This window comes from Rhopilema esculentum, chromosome 16, assembly GCF_057945365.1.
Source record: "Rhopilema esculentum isolate cy_ngs chromosome 16, ASM5794536v1, whole genome shotgun sequence".
Taxonomy (NCBI): domain Eukaryota; kingdom Metazoa; phylum Cnidaria; class Scyphozoa; order Rhizostomeae; family Rhizostomatidae; genus Rhopilema; species Rhopilema esculentum.
Window position 1 is genome coordinate 11,946,054 of NC_142830.1, and position 12,220 is coordinate 11,958,273.

The 12,220-nt window shown below is 37.7% G+C and overlaps 2 protein-coding genes across 2 annotated transcripts in view; one reads left to right on the forward strand and one right to left on the reverse strand.

Moving 5' to 3' along the window:
• LOC135682783 (cubilin) overlaps nt 1–12,220 on the reverse strand; it is a 53,247-nt gene that overhangs the window by 23,856 nt on the left and 17,171 nt on the right. The window contains exons 8-11 of the mRNA XM_065197819.2: nt 11,589–11,924; nt 10,335–10,682; nt 9,379–9,753; nt 8,905–9,252 (exon numbers count right to left, since the gene is read on the reverse strand). Of these exons, the coding sequence (XP_065053891.2) occupies nt 8,905–9,252; nt 9,379–9,753; nt 10,335–10,682; nt 11,589–11,924 (1,407 nt within the window). The remainder of the gene's footprint in view (nt 1–8,904; nt 9,253–9,378; nt 9,754–10,334; nt 10,683–11,588; nt 11,925–12,220) is intronic.
• Nucleotides 23–7,237, forward strand: LOC135682785 (uncharacterized). The gene is made up of 2 exons (XM_065197822.2): nt 23–3,436; nt 4,972–7,237. The coding sequence occupies exon 2, from the start codon at nt 5,077–5,079 to the stop codon at nt 6,337–6,339; it is 1,263 nt and encodes a 420-aa protein (XP_065053894.2). The 5' UTR covers nt 23–3,436; nt 4,972–5,076; the 3' UTR covers nt 6,340–7,237.

Consider the following 12,220-nt stretch of genomic DNA (forward strand, 5'->3'; position numbering starts at 1 on the left):
TGCAAATTCGAGAATATGTTATGAAAAAGATCTAACTTCGTTTGATCAACATTATTTGGAATCTGCATTGAGTCGGAAAATTCTATAGCAACACTTGCGACACAGGGGTAAGCACCGCTCTAAAATGGTGTTGCTCGATCCCACGAATATTGGCAAATTGTGGCACTCATATCATACCGGAAGTACAACTACAAAAAATGATCTAAACAACCTTAGAAGCAGCTTGGTCAAAGATTAATGATGCAAGGCATTTTAACGCTAGGGAGAGGGGGGGTGGTCCTTTTCCTTCTATTGATTGTAACGCTCAGAGCTTGAGGAATTCCTTATTTGCTGCTATACGAGGGGGTACAAAAAACAGGACATCAAATGGGCCTGTTAACATCCGACCAATGAGGTGCATTCTGATCATCTCATTGCATCAGACCAATCGCCTTTCTTTACCTGAGAAAATTCTTCAATTCCCAGAGATTGTTTCAGGGGGAATGAAGGCTTTTTCGAACAACTTCAAACCAAATCTTAGCTTATTGGAAAGGCAAACGCTTTCGATCAAAATCCTGACAAATGACACATTCAAGTTCCAATGGGTGTTGTAAAATTCAAAATGATATGGCGTGACTATTAAATATTATTCTTTTTTTATCAATGATTCAATTTTAATCGTTTTATCCACTTTTTGCTGTTTTTCCTAAAAATAGCAAGCACTTAAAATAAAATCACTCTTCATTAATAAGCAGATTTCGCATAAAACAAAGACAGCCCACACACCAATCGCAGACACAGGCTCTCCAAAACAATAGCTTCTTATCCGAAGGGCACCCGCTGGACGGAATTCACTGCAGTTGCCATGGATACATATAAACAAGAGCGAAAAACCTCTAAACATGTCGCAGTTTCTGACTGTTTTGAAGAAAATATTTGATGAAATTCTGACGTAAGTCATTTGTAAGGAGAAAGGACGTAAGAAGTATTATACCTCAACAAAGATTCTATGACGCTAAAAAACCTGTGTAGGGAGCGACCTCGCAGAAATCCCTGCTAATTTTTTACCATGGCCTCAAATGGTCAACCCCCCCCCCCCCCCTCCACTCTCTTATCTTTGCAAAAATGGGCAACTCTGCAGGCTAAAAATGGGCATTTTACCTGAACCTTTGAAAAGTATGGGACATTTGCCTCCAGTCCCCCCCGGCTTCTATGTCTATGGTAAGCAGTCAATAAGGATAAGGGGTTAAACTGCCGACTCATAAAAACAGCACGACATAAGTACTATTGTAACGAAGGTATCTTATTCAATTGAAGTTACTAGCAATTATCATGCTCGGTTTGGTCCATTCTATTAAAAAACCCCTCCATGTAACATCCGGGGCTTTTTCGGTATATTTAGGAGCTGTAGACCCATGTTGGTGAAATGAAGACTGAATCCATCTTAACCCAGCATTAGACATCATTTAGTAGGGGCAGTGTGAACAAACACAAGATGATGGATACTTTAAGCTAGACTAATCTGAGGTCTAAGATTTAACAAGCTACTGGAGGTAAAACAATTAGTTGATCTGGTAACCACCGACAGGCTGGCCAAAATGAAGGTGAGGGATTCAATGTCACACCACAATGGCAAAACGATGAAAGTTGTACCACTAAAGTTCTTTAAATAGTCAGTTTCAATAAATGTAGATTTTGTATCAAGAACAATGTTCTCTTTAAAAACATCCCCTTAACAATAAATTTTCCAAATTTTCTTTCTGTTTATTGATTTTTCACGATTCCTGCATTTTAAAGGGAAAACAAAAATGCTAGTCCTCTTCTTTTTCAATTGAACGGCTCGGATTAAAGGTTCGGATACAACCCTAATATACCGTTGTGTAACGGCCGTAACAGCTCTTCCATAACATTAACTATTTAAAAAAGTTAATGCTGCTGCTTTGCTTCGTACCAAACTCGATTTTGTAGATAAAATAAGAGCAAAATTTATTCAACAAGATTTAAGAAAAAGAGCTCCCTCCTACCAAAGTTGATCCTAGCACTTGTGCCCCTAAAATGCTTTCGATGCCACTAGTTTTTTTTGACGCCCCTATGTTCTTTAAAGAGGTGTAATATGCAATAAATGCATCCCTAAAATATCCACAGTCGAACCTCTAATAACTTTGAGATCCAAGGCCTAGTGGCCGTTAATGGGAGGTGGCCGTAATCTCTGATTAAATTTTATTTAATCATAATTTTAGTAAAAACATTCACAAGCGTTTGGAATTGAAGGTCTGTGATCGCTATTGGGAGGTGGCCGCTAATCGGTGGTTGTCGTTATTAGAGGTTCGACTGTATAAACTCTTTTTTATAAGAACAATTTTATAAGAACACGAGCCTCAGAATTGCTCAAAAGTTCAGAACAAATTAAGAACAAGCTGAGGCTGAGCTTCTGCAAAATGCAATTTTGAACAACGTTTTTTCTCAAAATCGAGGATTTTAAGCGATGTGTGGGTGCTTTTTCGGTGAATATTCAAATTTGTCAGCAAATTAAAGCTGTCTCACACACTTTGTTGGCAAATGAGGCCTAAACATCTCCCTAGAGCGAAAAAGCTAACACTCGCAATGCTTACACCATATTAGATTAAGAACAAATTAAGAACAATCCAGACTCAGATTTTCGAAAAAAATTAAGAACAGTCAGCCTGAACTTAAATTTACTGGTTCTTATAAAAAAAGAATCAAAAAATCAAAAAAATTCATTTCCGGATCAATTAAAATAAATGTATCTAGCGCGTATGAACTTTTTCCTTTTCTCTTTTTACGTCAAAGATCATATATCAAACAAACAGATCAGTTATAAAACAACATAAGAACAATTCAGGCTGAAAGTTATTGAAAAACTAGGAAAAACCAGCCTGAACTTTCAATTTACTGGTTCTTATAAATTGACTGTACGTGATCAGAAAATCAACCTCAGCATGCAGCTTAAAAATCCAAAAATAAACCATGGATTGTAAAAGAAAACCAAAGCAGAACGAATGCTTTCTAAAAATTTGGGCATGCATTTTTGAGGCTCCCGTTGTTATTGACGCGGTAATGTATTGGATACCAGTATTGACATAAGCTGATGAGGGATGTATTCAGTTTCTTGAAAAGCCCATGTAATTCAACCCACTGAAGTGGTTGTGACGCAGACAAAGGCGTGAGAGATCACAGGGTATCAAAAGGAAGCCGTTATTTCAATAAAAATCGATAAACTGAATGCATTTGAATAGAAGAGGCAGAAAGGGAATAAAACGAATCAAAAAGGAAGCAGTTCAAAACAAAGACTCAAGAAGGTGATATAATGGGCCTGTTATGACAGTTTGCAAGCAGGCCTTGATTTGAATGTGGCGTAGAATGCAATGATAACAAAGCTATTTGAGCTCTCTCTAATAAAGGCGAAGATGGTAGACGAAGAATGAGAGAAACATCGGTAAGCAAAGTTTTCTAACAACGGCAATTCAAATTTCCCGATCCAAAGTGATGTCTTTCTTTAGTCGACTTCACTTCTTCTTAACTGGGGAATATCTGAATATTTGAAGAATATAGTCGATTCACAAGGATGCACTCCGCTCATTGTTGTTGAATTGTCGATTGCGACATTCTCAAAGTAAAATACAATCTGATCTTGATCTTAATACGAAGTAAAAACCTGGATTTTTGTTATCGATTGCCCGTAGCTTAGCTCATTCCATACCAAATGAAATTTCGAAAGTAATACTTACGTTTATCAGTTAACGAAACACAAATAGCAGTTCATCATCTCTATGATTGATGTCCAAGACAAATTTGTCGCAGTAATATAAGTTTGCATAACATATTCAAAAAATTCTTCTTCCATAACAAGGATTTTTCTGCCCCTAATGTTAGAGTTTTTCCAATAAAGAATAACAGATTTTTCCAAAACCATGAATAATGGATTATGCACCCCTTTCCGAACAAGCACCCCTTTCGAATAAGCACCCCTTCCGAATAAGCACCCCTTCCGAATAAGCGCTCGGTCTTTGAGTCAAAAAAGTATAAAATTAATGCACAGTTAATTTTAGTGTTAGAAAAAAGAAAATTGCATATTCAAATGTTTTAAAAATATATTTTCAAAGGGTTTCATGGAATTGTTAAAAGCAAATAAAAGTCAAAACATGTTGGGAAAACGTAGCCCCTTTCTGGAATAAGCGCCCTCTCAAATAAACGTCCCTCTCGAACAAGCCCCCATCTCGAACAAGCGCCCCTCTCGAACAAGCGCTCCTCGAATAGGCACCCAGGGGCTTAATCTCCAATTAAAAGTCATTCATTTATGGCATTGGTGGGATTTTATCTCCATCGATTTTGCTGTCGTTTGCAGATTCCAGCTGAAGGCGTGTCATTTTCTTATTTATAGTCTACATCCGATAACTCGAGCTTTTCAAAACAGTATTTCTTCGAGTTAACACTATCAAAAGTTGGCTAAAACAAAAACACATATGGTCCGTCAAAATAGGAAAACATTTCTTCCAGTTCGAATTTTCAAGCATATCGTTTATACTGAACCAAATCACCAATAATATTATTTATATGTATGAAATGCAAGCCTAGTTTTCTTCAATATACAACATTTTTGTTCAATTTACAACATCTCTGTAGGCATGTTGTAGATGTAGTAGTTCATCTAAATGCATTACAGGTCTATCACAGCTCTTTTCATAGGAAGTGTGAAAACTAGTAAAAACAACCGGCTCAAAAAACACATGAATACCCCGCTTTGTCTGACATAAACAAGCTAAGAAATGAAGTTTTTTGTGTTTCACCCATCTAGGCCTTTCTACGACTTATGTTACCAACATCTTTTAGCAGGTTGCTTTATGTCTCGCGGATTCTCAGAATTTTTGTCACGCGGATCGTTTCGACCTTTGCTCATCTTTAATGTAGTGCTCAAGTAAGCTAATGGTGATCTACGAAAATCCTCAACACAGTAATTTCATTATGTTGTAGATCAGGAGAAGCACGTCATCAGGCCATGACAGAAGGACCTTTGAACACAGATAAGACATCGGAGATCTAGACTTCCTGCAAAAATTGCCAGTTTATCTCTTAAATATGGACATGAAAATCCCTGTTATTAAAATCGATTTATTTGAAAATTCACCAGAAGATTCTACCACCTACCAAACAGAATCAAATGCGGTTAAAGACAAGAGAGGAGAAATCAACGACCTTGATCCACAGAAGAACGCATTGAAAAACAGTACCGAACCCACTGAAGTTCATGGTACGTCATCTGAATACAGGAACGGTACGTTCCGTAAAGAACGAAGTATTCAGAGTCAGACAGAAAACGCCAAAACCCGGCGAACTTTTGCACATCTTGCAAAATCGGGAATCCATTCAGTACGGATTGAAGGCTTCGAGGACAAAAATGGAGGGCACAAACCGGATGCAGTTTCAGAAAAATGTAATAAAAATGGTGAAAATGCAGACAGGCGGTCAATTGCGAGTGAAAATACAAGTAAGACACCTGAAATTACTAGAAAAAGTACATTACCAAAGCTGGAAGTTGAACCTTACAGAAATAATATAGACGCGATTGTATCACCTCTTCTCTTAAGGCGGCATCGAAATAACGATAAACGCATGTCTGTGGACATATTACCAAGAAAGGGAGCAAAATGCCTTATAGATATAACGCCCTTATCGCGGGTAAATTCATCGAAATTCCCCGGAAGCATCAAGTCAAGTTGGATGTCGGCTGAGGATCAGCAAATAATCCAGTCTCCACCAGCAAAACAAGGTGTATATCAGGATGCAATTTTTCGCAACTCTCTTCGAAGAGCAACCAATTCATTGGACATGACGGCACAGAGCCGATCTCGGATTGATAAGTCAGTCTCTACAGATCAAAAACCAAATAAAGGAAGTCGGCCACGATCTCGGTCAATGTGTACATTTGATGAAGAAGATACAACTGAACCGGACGACTCACTTGCTACCCATAGAAAACCGAGCAAGCATTGGCATATTGCGCGAGATTATATGAATGCGAGAAGCATCCGCCTTCCGGAACTTGTGAATGCATACCGGAAACATGAACTGATCCAAGCAAAACAAGCAACCGATACCGACAAATTTACACCAAATAAAGGTCAGAGCCAATCTAAGGAAGATGCACTCAAGACATTTCTAGCAAAACAGAGAAAGATGATGGTTAAGAGCAAAAGTGAGGAAGTTGTTGACACAAAAGACGACGAAGAAGAAATATTGTATGTAAGGGATGTCAGAGCTATGTCGCTTGAAGAAAGACTACAGGCCATCGAAAGACGACACGGGATAGTTCATGATGAAGTTTTTGAACAAAATGATTGACAAGGAATATGCAATATTTCCAGGAAAGAGAACCGGCAAGTATTTGACTTGGTAGAAAATTAGAGTCGAAGGTTCGCCTTTTTAGGTCACGTCAAAGGGCAAGGAAAAAACCTGATCAAGCTCTACAAATTTGTACAATGCCTGCCAAAAGTAAATGGGCCACCCTGCAATTTGCGTTGCATTTGATATCATTCATTCCTTTCCCGACAAAAAATTACTACTTCCGCCCCCTTCCCCCTAAAACAATGTATATAATTAAGGAAAATATCATAAAAAAGGGCAAGAGAATGTTTTTTCCTAAAATTCTAACACATTTCATTGTAAACCAACAGTGTTCTATAGGGGAGATAGGGATCGTTGATTTTGACCTTGGAAATTGACGTCAGTGTTCCAAGACTTTGGCAGGCATTGTACTACCGTTTTGAAATCATAAACAATTGTGAAATCGTGACTTGCAATTTCTGTCACATTGTAAGATAGCACTAGAAGCTTCTTTCTGTTGAACAATTCAATTTTTTGAATAAAAATAAAACCCTTTTATAACACCCTTTAATGAATTATGGTTACTTATTGAAGACGAATTTAGGAATAAACCAAATTTCCTACTTCTTTCAATAATCTTATTTTTAACTATTTTTGTACAATTTATACATTTAGTCAGAAGCAGGTAGCATAATTGTCAGAGGTAATCTGAAAAGTTCATCGTTATGTTGAATACCCTGGTAAATTTTGTCAGCGAAGATCGACGAAAATAAATATCAGACTATATAAATGACAACTCCATTTTTTAAACTGTATCTCAAAATTTGAACATTTAAATGCTTAATTAGAGAGTAGGCAATGTATATTGAAAGTCACTGTATATCATGTGCTACTGAGACATATCATGTTTATCATGTACTATCCAGTTTCATGAAATCTCACTTTGATAACAGGACCTCGTGTGCAGGCATCTCGTGTTTCCATCAGAAAGCAAAGGAAAAAGGAATTGGTAATGAACACCTCAAACAAGGTTCTAAATGGCTGAAAACATAACCTTAAAAGTGATTGAAATTTCCACCTCCTTTCTTTTTGTTCAAATATTTTATAAAAAGTTTTTCTATGGGTACTATATTTCATAGTCCTTCCAATAAATTTTATGCTCTTTGCATGCCGGTAATACAAAGATACTTTTGGAAGACAGGGTGTCTCGGCAAACGAAAAGGGCATTTCCCAAGGGCATCAAGCCTATTCTCGATATTTCGTCAACCCCGTCCAATCTACGCAGATCACACTTCTCAACATTCCCATTTCAGACTCAAAGACTGTGTGTCTGTGTCTCTAGTAACGATATGATGGCATTGGTACTGTCCATTTTTGCTGTAAATTTACACACGCTAGCAGCCATGTAATTGATATAGCCCAAATAATCCAGTGAAATCAGATCGAGGAACATTAGATTTCCCATCTAAACATAGGTATTGCTAACAAAATCTATAAAGAAACTTCCACCGAGAGAAACCAGAAGGCATGCGGCGAACACTTGCATGACAATAAACATAGCTTAAAATGCTTTTACAAAGAGGGATTACTTCGTGAAATGAAAAATAGGCCCCCAATGGACAGGCTGTAGATTATCCATTGAAGGCCTACTCAATTAACCTCGCTTTAAATCAATTTGGAGCCTTTAAATGTTTGGCGAATTTCCATGCTTCAAAACGCTTATAATTTATCGCATACCTAGTAGATTTATTTCGACTGCCTTGTGTGAATCCCTATAGTGACCTAGTGACAGTATATACAGTGAACCGCCTTTGCTACTTTTTTCAAATATAGTGATTTAGCAAGTCAACTACTGCCTTTAGAAAAACATTGATCAAAGCGTATAAAAAATAGAAAACTTAAAAAGCTGGTCTTCTGCCTCTCGCTTGCGTAGTTTGCAAAATATTTCACACTCTCGCTAAATAAAAACTAGTAGAGGCCAATTGTTGATATGCTAAAGTTTGTTCTTTTAACTAAGATTTGTAACAGGTTTTTCAATTAAGATTTGTAATAAGCAGTTCTTTTAGATTTACGAAGTAAAAGTAGAATAGCGCATGTGCTGTACAAAACAGCTAAACATTATGGGGTTCCTGGCGAAATAGACAGAAAATTCAAGATTCGCTCTTTTTAAAACCCAACGTATGTCTTCAATTTGATCCTTCTACAGTGGAGTCTGCACAAAGGCAACTGAAATTGGGATCAGCGCGTTACACGATGCCTGTATGTCACGAAAATATGTTTTGGGATCAGCTGGAACTCAAAATAAGTCTATTTTAGTCTATTGGAGTCTATTTTAATCCTTAGTTCATTAACCCCAGCCCAAGCGAGGATTTTTCTCAGGGCAAAACCCTTCGAAAAGGTGTTATCCGTTCTTTCAAAACCTGTGGATACTTGAATTATCAACGTCTGGTGATTGTTCATAGAGAGAATCTCCATCTGGAAATGGACTACACAAAGCTATAAGTGGCTTCTTAATTTCTTTGTCTTATAAATTCCGGAGTCCACAATTAAGCGGCTGAAATTTTGAAAAAATGTAGTACTCACATGCTGATCCAGTGGTGTAGTTGGCGAAGAAACCCTTTGCTGAGCCTGAGAAATCTGTATTGAATTCAAGATGAAGCATATTGCCAGTAGAAACGATACGTCCAGGGCCTCTTGTACCGCAAAATGTTCCGATAAGTGGCGATGTGCTATTGCCTCCGTCATAAACCTTGAGGTTGTCGTATCTGCATTCGGAATGGGCTTCGAGGGCGAAATCCTGGAACACTAGTGCAATTTGAAGGCCAGAAGCAATTCCAATGGTGTACTTGCAATTTGATCTGTGAGGATAGTTATTTGGGTAGCTAGGTGATGTGATGGACCCAGTTGGAGTCGCTAAGTATCGGTCACAGCCTAAATAAAAACCAAACACAAACATAACAGAATTAAGAGTATCATCGTGTAAGTTTTCTCGGTGCGATGTGAAATGTATACTATTGTTAAATAAAAGACATGCTTCATTTAAAACAAAACACATACCACTAGTTTTTGGTACCGTGACCCAGACAGCTGAGAATCCTACTGCTGCAATAGAGACATCTGTTATGAATGACACAGTTAGACTTTCACCAGATGAGGTAACTGTTGGTGGCTTGCCGTTGCCACAAAATCGACCGCCGTTTGTGTTATTGTACAAGACTGGAGATGTTGCTAGGGCCCCGTCTCTGAACATTACATAGTCGTACATGCATCTTGAATCTGCTTCCAGGTTGAATGTAAGGAAATGGAGCTGCACGCTGCGCTTTTTGTCTGAAGAAGTTATCGTCCATATGCAGCGGATACTGTGTGGATAGTTCGTTGCATCAGTTGGGCTCGAAAAATTCCCGCCTAAACCAGTAACTGCTCCTCCACAGCCTTATGAAAAATATTTATTTAAAATTACTTTAAGCGAAGTTGTCCATAATTCTTAGTGAGAAGTTTCCTCGAAAATAATCCTTGTCTCCTTACACAGAAAAATGATTAGAAGAAGTGTAGACAACAACTAATCGATACTCTACCTAAATGCAGAAGGCAAGTGCAACAGAACTGTGAATGTGACCCTTAGAGATGGAATTTAGCAACAAAAGTATAAAATCTAACTGCAAAAAGCTTGGACATGCATGAAAAACAACAAAACTAACTCCGACAGTGTTCTTTTTTTGTCAGTTTGATAGGGGCCCTCAAGGTCACAGCGTCTTGAATTGAAAAATAGAATATGACTCTATTACTCAATTCGTAAATCACTGTTTCAAATTAAGTATCCTACTGTTAGTTAAACTTATCTTATCTACCAAAACAAATTGCTCAGCCTATCATTAATTGAAAAGAGCAACTAATTTGAAAAATAAGCATTCTTTTGTACATTAAAAAAGAGAAACCACGGTTGAAGGTAATAACATCTTAGAGAGCCAATATGAAATTTTAGCTTGAAAGTGATGTTCTGAAAAATCACTTACCGCCAGGAGCTGATGTGTAAGTAGCTCGAAATCCTCTAAAAGAATCGGCACCATCTGTGTTAAACAGTAGGGTGAGTTGGTTCATACTTGTAGTGATGGCCGTAGGAGGATTCGATGAGCAATACCGACCAAGAAAAGGTGATCTTGTAGTTGGGCCGTTGTAGGCCGCGACATAGTCGTAAACACAGTTAGTGCTTGGCTCAACGTCGAAATTTGGGAATCTCAGCGTGATAACATTGCCAACCGGTACAGTTATTGTCCATGTACATTTCTTCTTGTGTGGGTAGAAGTTGGGGAAGTAAGGCGACTGAATTGTGCCAGATGGAGATGTGATGTTGCCACCACAGGCTTGTGTTCAAAAAAAATATTTTACTTTACAAAGTCTTCAAAATTTCAAGATGAGTGCGTAGTTACTAAAAATGATGAATACATTTCAATGTTCCGGACTTAACTGAATAGGAAAATAATTTTCAATGAGGTTATATAGCAAAGGAGGAACAGACAAAAACGGATTCGAAAAGAAAAGAGGAAAAAGAGATAGAGATCAACAAGGAAAGGAAGCAGATGTAGAAAGAAAGGGAGAGAAAAGGTATGAGAAAAAGGAAAAAGATTGGAAAGGAAAATGATAAGATAAAAGTCTGAAAAAATCTTTAACTTTGCAAAGTCTGAACAAATTTTAAAATGGGTATACAATATTTTAAAATAATGACTACTCGTTAATGCTTCGGACTTGATTGAGTTGAAAACTAATTGCAGTCACATAGCCGCGGAGAAAGAGTTCTAACTAAAAGAGAAAAATGAGAGATTTGACAAAGACATGAAAAGCAAAATGGAGTGAAATGGGCGAAAGGAAACAGAAAAAACAATAAAAACGGATATGGAGAGGAAGAGGGAAAAATTGGAAAAGGAAAAGCAGAACAGGTGAATGAAAAGAAAAGAGAAAGAGAGAAAAGAAAAGGACGAAGCAATAATGATGAGTTAAGGGGGATGACGAAGAGGCCGAGGGTGGTAGAAATGAGGAAAAATTCAAAAGGGAAAAAGGAGACAGAGATAGGAAGAGGAAGAAACAAGGAAAAGAAACAAGTTTTAACGAGAGGGAAAAAAGTATGAAAAAAATACAGAGATTGAGAGGCAAAACAGGGCAGAGAGTAGAAAAAAATAAGAATTAGAAATATTGTGAAAACTGACAAGAAGAAAGAGAAGAAAAGATAAAGAATCAAACAGAGTAAGTGAGAGGATTCAAATAACACTCACGCGTTGTGTAATCAAGTTTAAACAAGCTCCCGGAGCCATCAGTGACAAACTTAACAAACAGGTTGCTCGATGTTGTAATTGCACTTGGCAATGTTGTATGGGAGCAAAGTTTGGCAATGATGGGTGAAGACTCGGTTGGACCATCGTGAAGCTCTAGATAGCTGCTACATGTTGATGCTGAACCAGAGATCACAAGCTGGGAAACTGTGTACGAAACGCGTTCTGTAGAAGGCATTTTGATGAGCCAGGTGCATGATGTGGCTTTTGAGTAAGAAGAGGGCCAGCTAGGCGATGAAATCGACCCGCTATCTGATGTCAATGTGTCACCACAAACGCCTGAAGGAATAAGAAATTAGCGTTTACTCAGAAGCTTCTTTCTCGGTTGCACAGCAATTATGAGGACCATCGTTGCCTAGAAAGTCTCAAGATAATCGACCGAAAAAAGATTTGTTATTATAACCATTGTAGATGAAGGATTCAAAAGTATCATGGCACAAGGCGTGAAATTTTTAAAATTATTTTATATCCACTTTGTTCTGCAAATTCGAGAAAAAATTATAACGCAGCTTGTTGTATATGCAACTTCTTCCGTAAATGAAGATTTTCAAATGAAGAGTTTCTACGTTTAAGAT